The following is a 21,768-nucleotide window of genomic DNA, read 5'->3' as shown; positions in this document are numbered from 1 at the left end:
GACACGTTGTATGTACCCGGACGGGAACCGAGACCAGCATGCAGCAACCTCTCGGCCGCGCCGTGGCCTGCTCTGGGTCTCCCGTTCAGAATTCAGATTCCTACCAAGTTTTGGTTTCAGATTCACAGAATCCACGCGAGAGGAGGCGCCTCGTCTGCCCGGTCCACACACGTACGCGCCTTGTCAAATGACACGCGGGGTCACACGAGAATTTCATTTTCTGAATCTTGCTGCCAAATTTACCCGGAATTCTTGAATCTTCAGTGGGTTTTCCCCTGGTGGTGCTAAGCTGAAAATCGCGCGCGTCCTGGGCCTCAGAAAATTTGGTTGGTGAGCGTCGCAGCCAAGCCAGCGCCAGCCACGGCGACCCAGCAGCAGTTCAACACCACCTCTTCTTCCTCCGCCGGCCACTTACTTGGACACCTCCCCCAGCTCCTCCCTCGATTTTTATATACCACATACTGACACCAACCAAGGAAATCACTAGCTGCTCACGGTGACGGTGAGGATGACCGGAGTTCAGGTGATGCCGGGGGTGGGCGCGGTGACCACGGTCGACGTGAGGACGGAGGGCGGCAAGGCGGTGGCGGGGCTCGCGAGGAGGCGTGTGGCGGTGGGGAGCAGCTCGAGCACGAGCCTGTTTGCTGGTGACTGGAGGAGGAGGCCTCGCCGGGCGACCTGCTCCGTCAGGCTCAGGCAGTGTGGCCGGGGCAGGGGCGGCAGGAGCGGCGGCCTCGCCATCGTCAGCAACCTCGGGGGCAGTTACGATGTTGGCTTTGGCGACGTCGACCTGGTAATTCATCAGCCTCTCCTCCGCCATCTACTTGCTGGAATTCTTCTACTTCTTGTTCTCAATCATCCATATATGTCATGTTACGACCTTGGGGAATTTCTTGGAACATCTCTTACAACAGTTCCTCGGCTGAAAGATTCAGATGATTTTGTTTAGGGATGGTCAAGAATAGGTTTTTTTTAATTGTTGTTGCAGCTTTGTTGCTTTAGGGTAATGAATATGTGAATAGTATTTCAAGTTTCTTGAAGAAAAGAAAATGAAAAATGTTTCCTGTTCATGATGATGCAGCAACTGATGAACTACTTTACCTACAAAGCCGTGAGGACCGTGCTGACCCAGCTCTACGAGATGAACCCACCCAGCTACCGCTGGCTCTACAAGTAACAACATATTTGATCTCTCTCCAGTATGAAAATTCTAGCAATTAATTAGTACTAGTAATTTTGTTATTAAATCTTGGATTCTTGTTCCCCTGACAGCTTTGTTGCTGTAAACAAGCCCACCGATGGCAAGCTGTTCCTCCGCGCTCTTGGAAAGGTATGAACAGATCCACACACATATTTTTGTTCTTCTTGCACTGCTACAAATTAGCATGCAAAATTCCTCGCATGAATATATGTTTTCTTTTGCTCTTGTAACTTGCAGGAGAGGCAGGAGCTTGCAGAGCGGGTTATGATAACCCGGCTTAGCTTGTACGGGAAATGGATCAAGGTAATAATATTTTCCAAAACCAATCAACATGCCACTAATTTTCACCGCAAAAGGAAAAACATCCACTAATTTTACGCACGACATGCCGTATATTTTTTAGCTGCTTAAAAAATTTAAATTATTATTAACATCTGATTTGCTCATGTTTACTTAACCTGCAGAAATGTGACCACGCAAAAATGTACGAGAAGATCTCCAACGAGAACCTGGAGCTGATGCGGGAGAGGCTCATGGAGACGGTCATCTGGCCAACCGACGACACCAACACGGAGAAGATCGGCTGATATGCATGCGGTTTCAGTAATTTCAGCCGCTGAACTTCATTAATTAATTAGCTCATCGGTTAATTAGGTAGAGCGAGGACTATGCATGCACACACGATTGAGTCAAACATGTGTATATATGTATGTGATCTAGCACAGAGTCTATATGGTTGGGTCTTTTGGTGGAGATACTGCAAGCTGTTTGTGTTGGTGTCGGTGTGTAATGTGCCGCCTGTGTTGATAGGCACATTGACTAGCTGGGTTAAATGTATGGATTTAGTCATCACCCATCAGTGCAAGGGTGTGTTTGAGCCCGGAGTTATATACAAATGCTCACGTGTTATGTGCCTCTCCATCTCAGTTTTATGCATCTCTCAATACTGTCATTACAACACTACAGAACAAGTTTGTCTCCACCACCCCTTATGTAAAAGCCATGAGTTGTGGCCGATCTAAAACGTCCAAACCGCTCGGCTCTACCATTGCATTTGACGGTCCTAGATTGATTCTATGTTTAACACAACACAATACACCTTATACCTTTGAACGTACAGCAAAGTACTCGTTAGTCATGACTGTCGTTACTCGTATGGCATTCCGCACAATTCGCTATAAGAAATTTGTTGATATATGACAGGTTTTTGGTGATGTTCTTTGGAAACATCATATAATGGCCTAAATCCGGTTTCAACTTTCCTTCAGTGATCAAAAGCGGGCTAACCAGTCCCAATTGGGTGACACTTCTTTATGTTGAAATGATGATTGCTGTCATAGATGTACAAGTAACATAGTTACTTAAATTAAAAATAAAGATGTTCATGCTTTAGATGCTACCCCCACTCAATGTTCAAACTTTTTTTTCCAAAATACACAAAGAGTTTGTCATGAATTTAATAAATTCAAATCACACACTTGTAGTTGAAACTTAATTTTGAATAAAAAAAGGTTTATATTTAAAAAGTTCAAGTTTGGAACTAGTAAGATTTAATTAAATTTTAACATGTGCTTGCAGCAATCCAGGGCTGGCTCCTAATATTTTCAAAAAGTTTGAAAAATATTTCAACCTCAAACATTTTAATTTTTTTTCAACCTTAAACATTTTAATAACTATCTATTTTTTCTTAGGCCTTCTATTTCTTAAGCGGATCTCTATTTTGAGTTGAAATGGCGAAAAGAAGGAAAACAAATGGACCAAAGCCCATTTCTTGATCCTGCCCTTCTATTTCTATTTCCTTTTCACCCACCAGTAAATGGGCCGAAGCCCATCTTTGCTTTCTTCTTTTTCCTTTTTTTTGTTTACACACCGGGCCATGGACCATAAGCTAACCGAGGTCAGCCCAAACTACCAATCTAACACTCTCCTTTCTTCCGTTTCTTCTGTTTATCCTTTTAACAAAAAATATAACTTTAAGACCAACTTATTCTTGGAAACAACAAAACTATTCATATTAACCAGAAAAAAATTTAATATTATGTGGAAATCTTCTTAATATTTCCACATTTGCATTTATGTCTCCAAAAATAATTAAGTATATCTATTTTGAAATGTAATAATGAATAAATAATAAAATAAATTGGGCAACGCCCATTTTTCTCCCTGTACCTTTATTTTCTTTCCATGACTACAACTAACAAATGGTCCAAAGCCCATCTTTACTTTCTTTTTTCCTTTTATTTTTACCCACCGGGCTATGGTCAAGAAGCTAACCGAAGCCAGCCCAAACTGTCCAGCGCTCTCTATCGTTTTTCTCTCTCTTTCTTCTATTTCACACTTTTAGAAAAACTAAAATTAAAATAAACTTACTCTTGTAAAGAGAATAACTACTTCATGTGAACCCACAAGAGAATGAATAATATGTGGAAATCCCCCATCAATATATTTATGTCATTTGCAGGCATGCCAATAGTAGGATTCAATATGTTTTTGGGAAAAAAAGGTGTAATGTAAGATTGCAAAAATAATTCTAATAAGCTTGACATTATTTTTTTAGAAGATTTGAGTAAATTACGACAATAGCTTGCTTTCTTGTGGGACACATAGTTTGCCTTGAATATGATGATGCTTCCTGAGAGATGCTCGTGTTAAAACACAATGTGCAGTCCAGGTTTTCTGAAAATCCCCTAAAAATTTAAACAGGATCTTATCAAGTCACATAGGGTCCCATGTAAAAAAACACATGATATTTAGACTGAATAAATAAAAATAAAAATAAAACTGAAAACCAATAATATGCATTTAAAGGTTCAAAGTTTCAAAAAATAATACATTAGATTTATTTATGTATTTTTGACAGGAACTAAATCTTTACAAAATTACTTAATATGCTTTTTTAGTTTAGAGACTTATTTGAGGTATATGCAGTTCAATAAGGAATCAAATCTTGTAGATAGATAGAAAATAATTTAATACATAAATAATAGTACTCCTTCCGTGCCGAATGTTTTATATTCCCGAGTGTGAAAAGCCAATGCTGGATAGACGGTTTAGATACGTCACTGAGTGCCCCATGGGTCATCTTGTTTCCTATTCAATGGAAGCTACGTAAAGCATCCCTATATTAAGATGAAGTAAGAATGCATCAGTCATCTTATTTTCTCTCTTCGATGAAAGAATGTAGCTCCTCTTTCAACCCGGGCCTCCCCTCTAGGGAACTGTTTGAGTTTTAGCATCGCCCCCTTTTCCTTTTGATCATATTACACTTGACTCGTTGCACAACATTCCGCTTTCTGCGCCACGCTCGTATGTGTTTTTACACTCCTTGAGACCAAAATTGGGTAAAGAGATACAAAAGGAGAGGAACACCCTCTCGATGAAAGAACATGAAACACTTCGGTTTCTATAGAGGTACAGGAAACGGTTGGGGGCAATATGATAGGTGAAGTGGTTGGATTTTGCGAGCTTTTCCAACCACTGTTGGATGTGATTCCAAGAGACAAACGAGAATGAATACCACACAGAAGAGTTAAGACCGGGATAGTATGATGCATCCTTGAATATTCAGCAATTACAAAAAACATTGAAAATTTCAACTTATATGAAATTGTTGAAATTTTAAACATAGTATTATGAGGACATAGCATGATCGCATGTGCATACTAATTTAAAATGAATCATCAAAATATTAGAAGAAATTTATCAAGAAGATGTTTCATGGAGTACAAACTTCATAGTTTGCCTTGAATGGTGTGATGTATCCTCAAATATACATCCATTAAAGAGAAATGCATTGTCCAAGTCTGGTAAAATTGCCTAATACTTTGTAATGGTCGTATGACAAATTTCATATTTTTAGACCAAAAGTAGTTTTTTTAAATAAAACCAGTAGTATGCATGTTTGACTTTTCTGAGGCCAACCCTAGAATTATTTATATATTTTACAGGTAGGAGCTATAAAATTATGGAATTACTTAAATGTGAATTTTATTTGAATTTTAAGGTTTGTTTGAGTCACGTGTAGTTTAATTTAAATTATAGCCAAAAATTCATTTAATATGTCATCAATAACATACTAATTCAAAACAATTCCTAACTATGACAGGAACAATATAAGTTAGTATGTTCCATGTTGGAATAACTGGCACAATCTAGATAGATGCATTTGGAAGGTACTACACAAGGTACTTCAGTTAGTATTTCAAAAAGATAGAAAATACAAAAATTTACATGAACATTAAGATGTAATTGTAAATGGGTGTGGGTAGAACTCAATCGACTGAGACTGTCTCAGTCAAGTGACATCAGCATAGTTGTGGTTTTACAAGCGGCACAACTAGATGTTGCAATCGGCGATGAAAAATGTTGCAAGCAACGGACACTACAACTGTTTTGACTAAATGCTTCAACCATCAATTGCGGCCGTTGTGACCGGTGAGACGACATGCTACAATCAACAAGGGGCAGATGTTGTGTCCGATGAGAGCACGTTGAACTCCCGATTTTCTCTGAGGCGATTACACAATTTCAAGGGTTGATCATCAGGCCAGCTCACAGCTAATTAACGGAATAATGTAGAAGGACTGGTACCAGTCGTCCAAGTAAAGGTACATGCATGCACGGATCGAACGGCTTCGATGAGTTATTAGGTAAGCGCCGCTGGCCTAGTTCAGGTCCAGATCGAGAAAAGCTTGTCCGTCGCTTAATCATGGCTCCATTGTATCAGTAAGTATACGTACGTCCGTGCGTGCAAGCGACGTGTCAGTCTCCTGCTGATGGCAACCGCTTTGCGCCAGCAGGAACGGCGCTACTTTTCCATTATTATTAAGCGGCTGCCTTTTCGTGTTCTCGAAGGAGTCATGTTTAATTTAGTGCCGATCATCAATCAAAACTAAAGAAGGCCAATGATGATTGCGGTGCCATCTGAAGAACCAAGGCCCGTGCACTACTACACACTAAGTACGTACTACTATAGAAGAGACGAAGAAACACGCCTGCATGGGCATGGAGTTGGATTTTTGTGGTGCGAAACATGCATGCATGAATGCAACAATGCCTACTCTCGCACCCTTTGCTCATGCTCCTGCACGTATGCATGGTGATGTATGCAATGCAATGCGTTCGGTTCACGAGCTAGCTAGCTAGCTATGTCGCTGCATGCCGCACCCAACCAAACCACGCACCGAACTGCACGCCCAACTCCAGAGCCTAGCCCTGTCTCTCTCCATTGATCACAACCAGCGCCACACCTATAAATACGCCTCGCCAACGCCCCTTCGTCTTCATCCATCCGTTACTCACACAACTCTTCTTCTCCCATCAAACACATAGCTAGAAACTAGAAAGTCGTCACTACGCCTTCATCTGTCCATCCAAAACTCATACTTCGATTCCTTTTGAGATCTCTCCCAAAATGGCGTCGACCACCACCAGGCTCGTGTGTGCACCCCTGTTCCTGCTCTTGCTCTCCATGTCCAATGCCAACTCAGTCCAAGAGACCGGCAGCTCCCTCAAAAGCTCCACTCAGAAGAATGTGTTCGTCCTCGACAACTACGGCGCCCGTGGCGACGGGAAGCACGACGACACGCAGGCCCTGGCCAAGGCGTGGAACGCGGCGTGTTCCTCGTCCCGGCCGGCCGTGCTGCTCGTACCCAAGGGCAAAACCTATCTGCTCAAGGCCATCACCCTCTCTGGCCCGTGCAGATCCAGCATCGTCTTCAAGGTGAAGGGCGCACTCATCGCTCCTCCGAGCATGTCGGCGTGGACCGAGAACAACAGGAGGCGCTGGATCTTCCTCCAGCGCATCACCGGCCTCACCGTCAATGGTGGCGGCACCATCAACGGCAACGGTGAGATCTGGTGGCAGAACTCGTGCAAGACCAACAAGGCTCTGCCGTGCAAGGGGGCTCCCACGGCCCTGACGTTTCACCTCTGCACTAATCTAAAGGTGGACAACCTGAAACTTGTAAACAGCCAACAAATCCATGTGTCGGTTCAGGACTGCAGCAACGTGCACTTGGCCCGGCTGACCATCACCGCGCCTGGCACCAGCCCAAACACCGACGGCATCCACGTCACCCACAGCAAATATGTGCAGGTCAGAGATTGTCTCATCAAGACCGGCGATGACTGCATATCCATCGAGAACGGAACTCACGATCTTCATGTCACAAAAGTTGTTTGTGGCCCGGGACATGGCATCAGCATTGGAAGCTTAGGAGACGGCAACTCCAGAGCCGAGGTATCCCGTATTTACATCGACACCGTGCGATTGTATGGCACGACCAATGGAGCCCGGATCAAGACATGGCAGGGAGGGAGTGGATACGCCGAGGATATCGTATTCCAGAATATGATCATGGATGCCGTGCAAAATCCAATTATCATTGACCAAAACTACTGTGACTCCGCCAAGCCATGCAAGAGCCAGAATTCGGCGGTAGAGGTACGGGATGTGGCGTTCAAGAATATTCGAGGGACTACCATTTCCAAGGATGCCATCAAGCTGAGTTGTAGCAAGGATCTCCCGTGTTCTGGCATTGCCTTAGAGAACATCGACCTTAAATTGGAGGGTGGGAAGGGTGACACCGAGAGTACCTGCCAGAACGCAAAATGGAGGAAGTCAGGAAATGTTGTTCCACTACCATGTAAAGGAAAAAATTAAGCTGTAATGGAAATGAGCTAGTTTAGACATGTATAATGTACAATATAAAGCTTCTATGGAAATTCATTAATAAATCCTACTTTTGCATACATCGTTGTAGTTCCTTTTGGGGGTTTCTACCAATAATATGAAATGTGTTACCGGTAGGTGTTTTCTTGTTGAAATGAACAATAATGTTTAACACTCTTAGCTTCCAATGCTCATTGACAATTTAATTTCAATCACGTAGTAAAGTCAATTCTTCCTATAATTCGTGGTTCTATATTTACATCTAGGAAGAGTAAAGGTTTTCCAAAGCTATGCTGATGTTTCAAATGAGGCATTGTCCTATATTAATAGAACACCATCACTACAAGAAAACCCTAGAAAATAAATGGAAATTACTTACTAGTCCTTGGGGATTCCGCTATCTTGTTCATCCTGCACATGTCAATGGCCCGCCGATGTTGCCACCACTGGAATTGGAAGCGGGAAAGTGGAAATTTAACGATCTCCACTCTACTAGCAAGAATCAAATCTACTAAACCCAGACCAACATGTGCAAGTTAGAGATTTTCTCAAACTTAGAGATTGTCTCAAACACTGACGGCATCCACATCACCCACAACAAATATGTGCAAGTTAGAGATTGTCTCATCAATACGAGGGATGACTGCATGTCCATCAAGAACGGAACTCACAATTTTCATGACACCAAAGTTGTTTGTGGTCCGGGACATGGCATCAACATTGGAAGCTTAATTAGGGGATGATAACTCCAGATTTGACATTTTCTATATCTACATTGACACTGTAGGATTATATGGCATGACCAACGGAGCCCGGATCAAGAAATGTCAGGGACGGAGTGGATATGCTAAGGATATTGTATTCCATAATATCATGGATAACCTGAAAAATAAATTGATCAAAACTAATGACTCCGCGAAGCCATGCAAGAGCCAGGAATCAGCCATACAGGTGTTGAATGTGGTGTTCAAGAATATTAGAGGGACTACCATTTTCGAGGATGACATGGGATCAAGCTGAGTTCTAGCAAGGAACTCTTTAGAGAATATCGACCTTAAATTGGAGGGTGGTAAGGGTGGCATGGGGAGTACATTCTAGAATGCAAAATGGTGACGAGGCTCTTCCTAGCACCCTTGTTCGTGCTCCTCTTGTTCTCGGTGTCCGATGCCAACTCCTTTACTTCAAACGGCGTGTTCCTCTGAAGTCAGTTGTCTTCAAAGGCCGTTGTCTCCAATACAAACTCCCAGGTTTTGGAACGGTCCCAGAGTGCCACCACAATAGCGAAGCCAAAGGACAAAATTCCGCACCAAAAGGCTACCACCACGAAAACCTTCACTTGAAGTCGAAGGAGAGCACACTTATTCACCACTACCTTTGTTGTTGCCAAAGCCACATGGCAAGTTGCCAGAACCCTAGCTGGTAGAACATAAAATCATTTATCAAATGTTGTCCCAATGCAAGGTCTGGCAACCCTTCCTACTCACTAGCAACCGTGAGGTTGTAAAGTGCAGAGAAGTCGAGAGACCGGTGCCAGAAGCGAGAGCGTCTAGGGTAAAGGCCGGGTTGCTTCCCTCTCTCTCACACACATAGGGAGGGAGAGAGAGAGAGCATTTTGTTTGTTTTGAAAGCTTTATGGCCTTGATTTAACATTTAGTCCACTAATCTTCTAAGAGCAACATGTGATTTGAGTTAATTGAGGGCCATATGACAACAATGATGCGTAGAGGGTAGAAACTCATACTGAAGGGTGGGGGTTTGGCAACCCCTCCTACTCACCAGCCGCCGCGAGGCCGTGAAGTGGAGAGAAGAGAGAAGTCAAGAGAGACAGGTGCTAGAAGCGAGAGCATCCTCTCTCTCTCTCTCTCTCTCACACACACACACACACGCACGCGCGCGCGCAAGAGAAGTGCATTGAACTCTTAGTGCGAATGTAGTGTGTTTTGAAGCTTTTGCAGCATTGATTTAACATTTAGTCTACTAATTTTGTAGGAGCAACATGTGATTTGAGTTAATTGAAGGCTTGCAGCCATATGACGGTAATGATGTGTGGAGGGTAGACAACTCATAAAGTGTGCAATGAGAAAAGGAATCTACAAACGAGAGTAGCTATTCTGAGCCCGAGCTCATCTACACCTGTGTGTGGATAGTAAATTCCTAAAAGAAAGAGCACCAAATAAATTTTAAAAACTCGGAACATTTTTTGGAATCCAAGATGCTCGAATACGCAATGTCTTGTAAAAATTATGGTGTTTGAACATTCAAGGAGCTCATGGGGGAAAAAATGGCTCTCAAAGAAACTTTGAAGAACTGCACTATTTAAGCTCAATTTTGTTTTTCTTGGCATGAGCTTTCTCGAATGTTACTTGGGCACGAAAATCTGCACGCTCCTAGAAAACACAAGCATCTTGGATACCAACAAGATTTAAGAGTGTTTTGCTGGGGTTTTTTTTCTCCCTATTTTTCTTGAACTTACTGTTCGTCGAAAGCATCTAAGTATGGGCTCAGACGTGGATTACCGTCTACGTAAGAGAGAAGAGTAGCATTTCGGTTTCTCTTGCCCAAACTTGTCAATTTCTACACCGAGAATACATTAGTCGCAATGTACAGTGGTTCCTCGTACGTGGATTAGTTGTGGCCTCGTTAGGACGGGAGAAAGAATGCACCATGCACGTACGCTGCCCCACTTCTTGTTTCATGCCATGCACGAATCTGGATGCGGGTGGCCGGGCTTAATTTGGCCTTTGGGGGAGTGTTGAGCGTAACCAAGGCGTGGCGTGCCATTCGTGGCGAAACGTACGTACGTGAAGCCTGCGGTGTTAGATTTGTGTGGGCACACACGATCCCACGTGTGGATAATGCGTGTAAGAGTGGCATAGGCGTGTAGGAACGTCCACGTACGTAGCGTGCAGCTAGCACGTTTCAGTAGTTTGAACTTCGCGGACTCGACAACGTACGTCACTGGGTTACACGATAGCTAATGGGCTACACGATAACATGCTGGTCCACGATGAATAGTCTTTCCGCTGTTAATTAGCATGGGCTACACGATAGCTAATGGATTGCCTCGGCTAATTGTACAAGTCACCCGTCAGAACTACAACTAAACAGATGATCTACACTAGTTCACTTTTCTCAACATGCAAACACGTTATCTCAACCTGCTATCTCAATATACAATCATGCATGAATAGAAGTCCACCTTGGGGGCAACATACAATTTGAAAAGTGTTAGACTCTTCTCCGGCGTGTCCACGATTTCGCCTCGGCTTGCTTGTTGTTGTGGAGTCGAAGCTGCAGCGGCAGGGCCCTGTGGTGTACGATGACTAGCTGTAGGTGGCCTGTTCGGTGATCTTCCGTGGCGCCAGCCGTGCCTGGTTTTGTTCTTCTGAGCTCTCCGTTTGAGTCGGAGCTGCGTTGTCCGGTCGTAGGTCGACTTGTCGTCGATTAGGGTGGGCTTTGCCCTGTGTATTTCAGTCTATGAGAGTGGGCTTGGCCCTTGTTGTTCCGGTTTTTGCCCGGTTTTCCGTAATTAACTGGGCAATTCTCTTCTGCTTATTTAATAGATGAGGCAATATTTGCCTCCGTTTCGAAAAAAAGTGTTAGACTCAAAGGACTCCCCCCTCCCCCTCCCCCCACCCGTGTCGCTCCCCCGAGCGACCGGGGCAAAACCCTAGCCGCCGGCGTCGGTCCTCCTTCCTCCCCTCCTTCCCTCCTCGCTGCCGCCGGGGCACACTAATGGGCAAAGCCCGTCGGCGTCTTTGGTGGCGGGGCACTTCATCCTTTCGCCTGACGGCGGGGGAGGGGGGGACGGGGGTCATGTTGGCGACGGGCGTGCGCTGGCAGCGGGGTCGCGTGTGCATGCCGTAGCGTGGTGGGCTCCGCGGGCATGTGCGCATCCAGGGTAGATCGTCTCGCCGGCAGGGTGCAGGTGCGTCTGCCGGTGGCCGGTGTGCAAGGCCCAACGTGGCACCTCCTGTGGTCGTCGCCGAGACGAATTTAGACTGTCTGGGCGCCCTCGTCGTCTGGCGGGTGTCCAGCGTGCTCCTTGTCGATCTGACCTGGAGGCCGTGGTGGGGCGTTGCAAGGGGCAACGTGAGGAGGCTGGCAGGAGGGATGGGTGGTCTGCCTAGCCGTCACCAGCGCGGGGATGTGCCGGTCGAGGTCTCGCACCGTTCTGCCCCCTCCTCTTTCCCCTGGTCTGGTTGCCTCCGGCTCCATCTGTCGAGGCATGTCGGCGTTGGCGGCACCAACTATGGTAGCGGTCTGCTGGTCGTGGAGATTCGCTCCTTTGGGAGGCTGATGGCGGTGTCGGATGGCAGGGCGGCGACTCTGTGGTGGAAATTACCGTGTTCGCGGGTGGAGCTCCTAGCTCGGGTGCGGACTAGTGACCTTGGTCGCGTGGCGGCGGGGTGCCTCAGGCTCGGTGATATGTGGTGGTGGTGCGGCAGGTCTCTTCGACTGGGCGCACCCTGGTCGGAGGTGGAGTGGTACGCCGGGGTGAAATCCTTGTCTGACTGTGGTCAGACCGACGGTGGCAGCGCCCGCAGGCGTCGTCCCCTTCTTGTAGGCTCGGTCGCAGTCTCTTCTGATTCTCCATGTTGCTCCAGATAAAAATATTGATCCTTTGGATCGGGTGGTGGTGGCGCTCTAGTGTCGCGTCCTTCCTGAAGGAACTACCTTGGGGTTCACGGTTCATCGGCGGTCAGCCGTGTTCTTCATGATAGCTTGCTCTCGGTGGAGGGCTCCGCCATCTTCGTAGTGATGCTTGTTGTACATTTTTTGTTCACTTCGAGTTGGCTTAGCTGATCTCCGGCACATTTGTATTTTACTTTGGGTGTCTGTGTTTGGGTGCCGTGTTGTATGGTTCGGATGTATGAGGGTCATTAAAGCAACGGGGCGAAAGCCTTTTTCGGTAAAGTCCACCTTAATATAAAATCATGAATGCTTTTTTTTATAATTATGCAATTTTTGATCTACTCATCTTCAATTATGGCAATACAATGAACACCGAAAATAATAAAAATTACATTCAGATCCGTAGACCACCTAACGACGCTACAAGCATTGAAGCAAGCTGAAGGCGCGCCGTCCTCATCGCCCCTCCATCATCACATAATTTTTTTAATAATTATGCTATTTATATTAAATCAATATCTCACAACTATTCAATACAAAATACAATAAATCATATATATGTTTGGTTTCAGTTTATATTTTAATTTGAATATGTTCCAGACAATCCAATCTCAGTGATTCAGTGAATATACTGTAACCAATTTCCGTAGCAACCTACGGGGTATAATCCAATTAGTCATACAGTTATTACGCACCAAGTATCCTTCAACTCTTTCAATGTGAAGTCATTCTTTCCTCAGGCTGTTGCGTATGAGCTTTTCTTTGTAGTGCATTCAATGTTCTTTTTTCTTAGCATAATTCCATGATCTTATTACACAAGAAATAAAAAAAAAACCATGTCCCTAGTTGCACACCTCTTTGCTGGGACTTATAAAATAAGGACAGGCTAAACTAGCGAACGTCAGCCGGGAAGCATAGCAATTGCGGACGATTTGCATGGCAATTTATACTGGCTGATGAAAGCAAGTTTAGTTGGCAAGTATGACAACTCTACATCAGTTTAGTTTTTTACCAAGTAAATTTGCCATCCTCGCGATAATATATATTGCTGCAAAAAAACGTCTGATTTGCCATTCCCTCCCGGCGAACGTCAGCTTAATAGCATTACCATAAAATGTAAACTACTCCATGTCATAAAAATTATACCATTGAAAACCTCTTGCTCCAAAAAAGAGATTAGGATTTCTCTGCCTCCCGCCGGCACCATAGCTGGTCTATCTCATCTCCGGTGGCCTTAGGGCCATGGGGGCAGGGTGGATCCTGGACCTTACCGGCGGGAGGGCTCTGTTTTTATATGTTTCTTCAATTTTTGTTAGGGTTTATTTCCTCCCCAGGAAGACGAGACGGCGGCGGCTCCCTGAAGATGAAATAAGGTTCTTTCCGCCTAGCCCCAATCCTGGTGGCGCATCTAGCATCATCAGTGGGCGTGTGGAAGTGTGTTTTTGGTGAATTTGCTCGAATTTGGTCGTCGTTCGTCTATGTTCGTTTGGCTTCAGGTTGGATCCTTCCGATCTACGCTCTTCATTAGCGGCGGTTGTTGTTCTGATGCGCTGGTTCTATGGGGCTTTAGGACGACGACTTTCTGACTGTCTACTACAACAATTTTTCCCTGGCTCCAGCGAGGGAGTGGTGATGACAGGCGTTCGGCTCGCTTTAGTTCTTGCAGTCGTCCCTAGGTGATCTTTGGATCTAGACGTAATTTTTATTATTTCTGATGTTCGTTATACTGGCATGAATAGATTAGTTAGTTTTCTTAAAGAAAAAATCTTTAGAATAAATCAAACGTTATACTTTTTGTGGCACATAGTTTATATTTTGTTAGTCAAATATATAGATGGTCAATGTTTGATTTATTATACGATGGGGTCTAATAAATCCGGACGAAGCGAGTACTATTGTATGTAACAGCACTACACCTGGTACGGTGATACCTTTGGGACAACGCAAGGGGGCCTTCCGAACCATGGATATATCTAAGTTCGCGTGGGCACTACGTACAGGGGAGCTGGGTATATACGTGAAGATTCAGATTTTTGTCGTGCAAAGCCTGCGAGTCGGACAAATCTGGCATGTTTATCTCCTTTGTTGCCAAGTGGCCATGCACAACACCTGGCTGAACCGTTCGTGCACGCAGTCAGCACGGGTGATGGATGGACGTGCGTTTGCAGCTCTGCGTACTCCACAACACATGCATCCACGCCTAACTCTTGCCAAGCTAACTAAACTAGCTTCTCCATCACAAGCAACGCCGAACGACATCCACATGCATGCCGCCTATAAATACTCCTCGCCGGCGGCACTTCGTCTTCATCGGCTTGATCACTTGTACGCTTCTCTTAGCGAGTCCTACGACCAAACACCACGCTACAAACCAGGCCACGTACGTACAGTGCAATCTCATCTTCACTCTTGCGTTTGCTTTGTCTCTAGCTGCTGCACATGGCGTCGTTCATGGCGGCCGCTCTAGTCCTGATGCTCTTGGCATCCAGTGCAGGGGCGAGCGAGGCCAGCCCGGCGCCCGCCGAGACTCAGCAGAATGTCTTCATCGTCGACAACTACGGTGCCCATGGCGACGGGAAGCACGACGACACGCAGCCACTGGCCAAGGCGTGGAACGCGGCGTGTTCCTCCTCCCGGCCGGCCATGCTGCTCATTCCCGAGGGCAAGACCTACCTGCTTAACTCCGTCACCCTGTCTGGCCCATGCAAGTCCAGCGTCGTCTTCATGGTCAAAGGCACGCTGGTGGCTCCACGGAGCAGGTCGGCGTGGCGCGACAACGACACAAGTCGCTGGATCATGATCCAAGGCGTCACCGGACTCACCGTCTCCGGCGGCGGCACGATCAATGGCAACGGCGACGTCTGGTGGACGAACTCATGCAAGACCAACAAGGCTCTGCCGTGCACCAAGGCGCCCACGGCTCTGACGTTTCACCTGTGCACCAATCTGCAGGTGGAGAATCTGAAGCTTGTAAACAGCCAGCAGATCCATCTCTCCGTGGAGGACTGCAACGCAGTGCAGCTGGTCCGCCTCTCCATCACGGCGCCCGGCACGAGCCCCAACACCGACGGTATCCACATCACCCGCAGCAAAGATGTGCAAGTCAAAGATTGTGTCATCAAGACCGGGGACGACTGCATCTCCATCGAGAATGGGACCCGCAATCTTTTTGTCAGCAAAGTTGTTTGTGGTCCGGGGCATGGAATTAGTGTCGGGAGCTTAGGAGACGACAATTCTAGAGCCGAGGTCTCCGGCATCACAATCGACTCGGTGCAATTATACGGCACCACCAATGGTGCCCGGATCAAGACATGGCAGGGAGGAAGCGGGTATGCCAAGGGCATCACGTTCCAGAACATGATCATGGACAATGTGCAAAACCCCATAATCATTGACCAGAACTACTGCGACTCCGCCAAGCCATGTAAGAGTCGGGGGTCTGCGGTAGAGGTCAGCAATGTCGTCTTCAAGAACATTAGAGGGACAACCGTCTCCAAGGATGCCATCAAGCTTAGCTGCAGCAATAGCATCTCATGCTCCGACATTGTCTTGGAGAATATCGACCTCAAAATGGAGGGCGGCAAGGGTGACACAGAAAGCACTTGCCAGAATGCAAAATGGCAAGAATCAGGAACCGTTATTCCACAACCCTGCCAATTCCAAAACTAGCTAGAAGGTGGTGTAAATTGGACAGGTTCTTGTTGTACCCTGTAGAAATACAGCTGTATCAAAACTAGAATGTACAAAAAAAAAAACAAGTCATATACTTGTGCATACATAGTGCAAACTACTCTCTCCTATGTTTTACTATAACATTATTGTAAATTCTCCCATATAAAGGAAGTTGGTATGCAAATATATATAGCAAAATATGCCATCAAAAATTTACACGCCTCTCTGAAATTAGCAGAAAGAAATACAAATGACCAATTAAAAGTCTGAAAACAGGTGATAAACTTGCATAGACAGTTGCGGTTCTAACGTCAAGCTAGATTCTGATCTCCCTAAACTTACTTAGCCCATACTCAGTACAAGTCTTAGCACCACATGGCATCAATCTCGATAAGAGATGGACCAAGTTGGCCTTGAGGAAGAGTAATTCCTACAATTGTGACAAGCTCGATCACTTCATCACAAATTGCCCCATCAAGAAAGAAGGCAATTCAGACAAGTTAGAGACAAAGGACAAGAAAGTGACAAGCCATGGAAACTTGAGGCCACGGCTCGCCGCTGGCTAGGTTGGGCTTGTCGAGGTACGAGTAGATTACATTGGCATAAATCAAAAAATCTTATCACGTGCTCCAAGAATTGTTGCAGTAATAAATCACGAGATTATCACTAGAAGCACATGCCCATAACAGAAGTAACGTCGATGTAGCGCATTGGTGCACGTGTAGTCGTACTATCTTCTCCTCCGCATTATTCTCTCGAGCGACCATTCGAGTACCATAGCTAGAACACCTCCAAGGTATCCACATGTTCGAGAAGCAACACCATGTTGGAAATATGACCTAAAGGCAATAATATTGTATTATTATATTTCTATGTTTATAACTAAGAGTTTATATTCTATGCTATAACTGCTATGATTCTGGAATATGTGATTCAGTGGAAAACTCATATGTACGTGTGGAATGATAAATTGTCGGGGATATACCCCGCGGTATGACCCAGCCGGAAGTATGACCCTGCCGGACTTGGCGACTCACTGGTGACCCGCCCGAAGACTGGTGACTCATTGGTTAACCGGCAGGAGGGTCAGAGGAATAACAAGGCCCAAGGCCTAGAAGGCGGCTTATGAGAAGACCGACTCAAGGTGTGTGTCCGGTGGGCCGGCTTAGGAGGAAAGTATAAGGAATATTCCTATTAGGACTAGTCATGTAATCCGCCCCTTCAACTTATATAAGGAGTGGCAGGGCACTTCGAGAGGGACAAGTTTGACAAGTTTAGATAGACAAGTCAATAGCTCTCGAGATAGAGGTAGCCAAAGAGCACCCTTGTAATCGTGAGCACCATGGTCAATATCAATGAAGCAGGATGTAGGCTTTTACCTCCACCGTGAAGGGCCGAACCTGGGTAAAAAAACCTCGCGTCCCTCGTCCCACTCAACCCCTCTCAAGCTACCACATAGATGCATTGGCCTCACGACTAAGTCCTCACACTAAGGACATATTGAAGTAAATATGCCCTAGAGGCCATAATAAAGTTATTATTTATTTCCTTATATTATGATAAATGTTTATTATTCATGCTAGAATTGTACTAACAGGAAACATAATACATGTGTGAATACATAGACAAACAGAATGTCACTAGTATGCCTCTACTTGACTAGCTCGTTGATCAAAGATGGTTATGTTTCCTAACCATAGACATGAGTTGTCATTTGATTAACGGGATCACATCATTAGGAGAATGATGTGATTGACTTGACCCATTCCGTTAGCTTAGCACTTGATCGTTTAGTTTGTTGCTATTGCTTTCTTCATGACTTATACATGTTCCTATGACTATGAGATTATGCAACTCTCGTTTACAGGAGGAACACTTTGTGTGCTACCAAACGTCACAACGTAACTGGGTGATTATAAAGGTGCTCTATAGGTGTCTCCGAAGGTACTTGTTGGGTTGGCGTATTTCGAGATTAGGATTTGTCACTCCGATTGTCGGAGAGGTATCTCTGGGCCCTCTCGGTAATGCACATCACTTAAGCCTTGCGAGCATTGCAACTAATGAGTTAGTTGCGGGATGATGTATTACGAAACGAGTAAAGAGACTTGCCGGTAACGAGATTGAATTAGGTATTGAGATACCGACAGTCGAATCTCGAGCAAGTAACATACCGATGACAAAGGGAACAACGTATGTTGTTATGCGGTTTGACCGATAAAGATCTTCGTAGAATATGTAGGAGCCAATATGAGCATCCAGGTTCCGCTATTGGTTATTGACCGGAGACGTGTCTCGGTCATGTCTACATAGTTCTCGAACCCGTAGGGTCCGCACGCTTAACGCTACGATGACAGTTATATTATGAGTTTATATGTTTTGATGTACCGAAGGAGTTTGGAGTCCTGGATGAGATCGGAGACATGACGAGGAGTCTCGAAATGGTCGAGACGTAAAGATCGATATATTGGACGACATTATTCGGACTTCGGAATGGTTCCGAGTGATTCGGGTATTTTTCGGAGTACCGGAGAGTTACGGGAATTCGCCGGGGAGTATATGGGCCTTATTGGGCCATACGGGAATAGAGGAAAGAGACCAAAAGGAAGGAGGCCTGCGCCCCCCTCTGGTCCGAATTGGACAAAGGGTGCAGCCCCCTTTTCCTTCTCCCTCTCCTCCTCTTTCCTTCTCTCCTACTCCAACAAGGAAAGGAGGAGTCCTACTCCCGGTGGGAGTAGGACTCCCCCCTTGGCGCGCCCTCCTCCTAGGCTGGCCGCCTCCCCCTTTCTCCTTTATATATAGGGGCAGGGGGGCACCTCTAGACACACAAGTTGATCAAGTTGATCGTCTCTTAGCCGTGTGCGGTGCCCCCCTCCATCATAGTCCACCTCGATAATACTGTAGCGGTGCTTAGGCGAAGCCCTGCGTCGGTAGAACATCAACATCGTCACCACGCCGTCGTGCTGACGAAACTCTCCCTCAACACTCGGCTGGATCGGAGTTCGAGGGACGTCATCGGGTTGAACGTGTGCTGAACTCGGAGGTGCCATACGTTCGGTACTTGATCAGTCGGATCGTGAAGACGTACGACTACATCAACCGCGTTGTGCTAACGCTTTCTCTTACGGTCTACGAGGGTACGTGGACACACTCTCCCCTCTCATTGCTGTGCATCACCATGATCTTGTGTGTGCGTGGGAATTGTTTTTGAAATTACTACGTTCCCCAACAGTGGCATCCGAGCCAGGTTTTATGCGTAGATGTCATATGCACGAGTAGAACACAGGTGAGTTGTGGGTGATATAAGTCATACTGCTTACCAACATGTCACACTTTGGTTCGGCGGTATTGTTGGATGAAGCGGCCTGGACCGACATCACGCATACGCTTACGCGAGACTGGTTTTACCGCTGTGCTATGCACACAGGTGACTAGCGGGTGTCAGTTTCTCCAACTTTAGTTGAACCGAGTGTGGCTATGCCCGGTCCTTGAGAAGGTTAAAACAGCACTAACTTGACAAACTATCGTTGTGGTTTTCGATGCGTAGGTAAGAACGGTTCTTGCTAAGCCCGTAGCAGCCACGTAAAACTTGCAACAACAAAGTAGAGAACGTCTAACTTGTTTTTGCAGGGCATGTTGTGATGTGATATGGTCAAGACGTGATGAGATATAAGTTGTTGTATAAGATGATCATGTTTTGTTGAAGTTATCGGCAACTGGCAGAAGCCTTATGGTTGTCTCTTTATTGCATAAGATGCAAGCGCCAAATAATTGCTTTACTTTATCTCTATGCGATAGCAATAGTTGCAAGAGCAATAGTTGGCGAGACGACCTTATGATGACACATTGATATAGATCAAGATGATGGAGATCATGGTGTCATGCCGGTGACGATGGAGATCATGACGATGCTTTGGAGATGGAGATCAAAGGCACAAGATGATGATGGCCATATCATGTCACATATTTTGATTGCATGTGATGTTTATCTTTTATACATCTTATTTTGCTTAGTTCGGCGGTAACTTTATAAGATGATCTCTCACTAAATTTCAAGATAAAAGTGTTCTCCCTGAGTATGCACCGTTGCCAAAGTTCGTCGTGCCCAGACACCACGTGATGATCGGCTGTGATAAGCTCTACGTCTATCTACAACGGGTGCAAGCCAGTTTTGCACACGCAGAATACTCAGGTTAAACTTGACGAGCCTAGCATATGCAGATATGGCCTCGGAACACTGAGACCGAAAGGTCGAGTGTGAATCATATAGTAGATATGATCAACATAGTGATGTTCACCATTGAAAACTACTCCATTTCACGTGATGATCGGTTATGGTTTAGTTGATTTGGATCACGTGATCACTTAGAACATTAGAGGGATGTCTTTCTAAGTGGGAGTTCTTAAGTAATATAATTAATTGAACTTAAATTTATCATGAACTTAGTCCTGGTAGTATTTTGCAAATTATGTTGTAGATCAATAGCTCGCGTTGTTGCTTCCCTGTGTTTATTTTGATATGTTCCTAGAGAAAATTGTGTTGAAAGATGTTAGTAGCAATGATGCGGATTGGATCCGTGATCTGAGGTTTATCCTCATTGCCGCACAGAAGAATTATGTCCTTAATGCACCGCTAGGTGACAGTCCTATTGCAGGAGCAGATGCAGACATCATGAACGTTTGGCTAGCTCAATATGATGACTACTTGATAGTTTAGTGCACCATGCTTAACAGCTTAGAATTGGGACTTCAAAGATGTTTTGAACGTCATGGATCATATGGATGTTCCAGGAGTTGAAGTTAATATTTCAAGCAAATACCCGAGTTGAGGATCTGAAATCTCCAACAAGTTCTATAGCTAAAAGATGGAGGAGAATAGCTCAAGCAGTGAGCATGTGTTCAGATTGTCTGGGTACTACAATCGCTTGAATCAAGTGGGAGTTAATCTTCCAGATAAAATAGTGATTGACAGAATTCTCTAGTCAGCATCACCAAGTTAGTAGAACTTCGTGATGAACTATAGTATGCAAGGGATGATGAAAACGATTCCCGAGCTTTTCATGATGATGAAATCGATGAAGGTAGAAATCAAGAAAGAGCATCAAGTGTTGATGATTAACAAGACCACTAGTTTCAAGAAAGGGGCAAAGGGAAAGAAAGGGAACTTCAAGAAGAACGGCAAGCAAGTTGCTGTTCAAGTGAAGAAGCCCAAGTCTGGTCCTAAGCCTAAGACTAAGTGCTTCTACTGCAAAGGGACTGGTCACTGGAAGCGGAACTGCCCCAAGTATTTGGCGGATAAGAAGGATGGCAAAGTGAACAAAGGTATATTTGATATACAAATTATTGATGTGTATTTTACTAGTGTTCGTAGCAACCCCTCGGTATTTGATACTGGTTCAGTTGCTAAGAGTAGTAACTCGAAACGGGAGTTGCAGAATAAACAGAGACTAGTTAAGGGTGAAGTGATGATGTGTGTTGGAAGTGGTTCCAAGATTGATATGATCATCATCGCACACTCCCTATACTTTTGGGATTAGTGTTGAACCTAAATAAGTGTTATTTGGTGTTTGCGTTGAGCATGAATATGATT

The 21,768-nt window shown here is 45.2% G+C and overlaps 2 protein-coding genes and 1 pseudogene across 2 annotated transcripts; all 3 read left to right on the top strand.

Annotated features, from left to right (window-relative positions):
• The first annotated feature begins 389 nt into the window (after positions 1 to 389).
• On the top strand, positions 390 to 2,116 carry LOC125511070 (chaperonin-like RbcX protein 2, chloroplastic). Its single transcript, XM_048676350.2, has 5 exons — positions 390 to 793; positions 1,082 to 1,173; positions 1,273 to 1,330; positions 1,439 to 1,504; positions 1,666 to 2,116. The coding sequence occupies exons 1-5, from the start codon at positions 509 to 511 to the stop codon at positions 1,786 to 1,788; spliced, it is 624 nt and encodes a 207-aa protein (XP_048532307.1). The 5' UTR covers positions 390 to 508; the 3' UTR covers positions 1,789 to 2,116.
• Positions 2,117 to 6,503: 4,387 nt separating this feature from the next.
• On the top strand, positions 6,504 to 7,980 carry LOC125506212 (polygalacturonase pseudogene; annotated as a pseudogene).
• A 6,844-nt stretch (positions 7,981 to 14,824) lies between these two features.
• LOC125506211 (polygalacturonase ADPG2-like) lies at positions 14,825 to 16,283 on the top strand. Its single transcript, XM_048671073.2, has one exon. It carries the CDS (start codon positions 14,949 to 14,951, stop codon positions 16,176 to 16,178), a length of 1,230 nt encoding a protein of 409 aa, XP_048527030.2. The 5' UTR covers positions 14,825 to 14,948; the 3' UTR covers positions 16,179 to 16,283.
• The last annotated feature ends 5,485 nt before the right edge of the window (positions 16,284 to 21,768 follow it).

Source organism: Triticum urartu, chromosome 5A (genome assembly GCF_056163025.1).
Source record: "Triticum urartu cultivar PI428250 chromosome 5A, HENAU_Tu73, whole genome shotgun sequence".
In the NCBI taxonomy this organism is placed as follows: domain Eukaryota; kingdom Viridiplantae; phylum Streptophyta; class Magnoliopsida; order Poales; family Poaceae; genus Triticum; species Triticum urartu.
Note: the sequence above shows the minus strand (reverse complement) of the source record. Positions and strands in the feature narration are given on the sequence as shown.

Coding starts and splice junctions, on each gene's coding strand:
- LOC125511070 (XM_048676350.2), top strand. CDS start 509: ATGACCGGAGTTCAGGTGATGCCGGGGGTGGGCGCGGTGACCACGGTC. Junction 1,331..1,438: donor TCCTCCGCGCTCTTGGAAAG/GTATGAACAGAT, acceptor TGTAACTTGCAG/GAGAGGCAGGAGCTTGCAGA. Junction 1,505..1,665: donor TGTACGGGAAATGGATCAAG/GTAATAATATTT, acceptor CTTAACCTGCAG/AAATGTGACCACGCAAAAAT.
- LOC125506211 (XM_048671073.2), top strand. CDS start 14,949: ATGGCGTCGTTCATGGCGGCCGCTCTAGTCCTGATGCTCTTGGCATCC.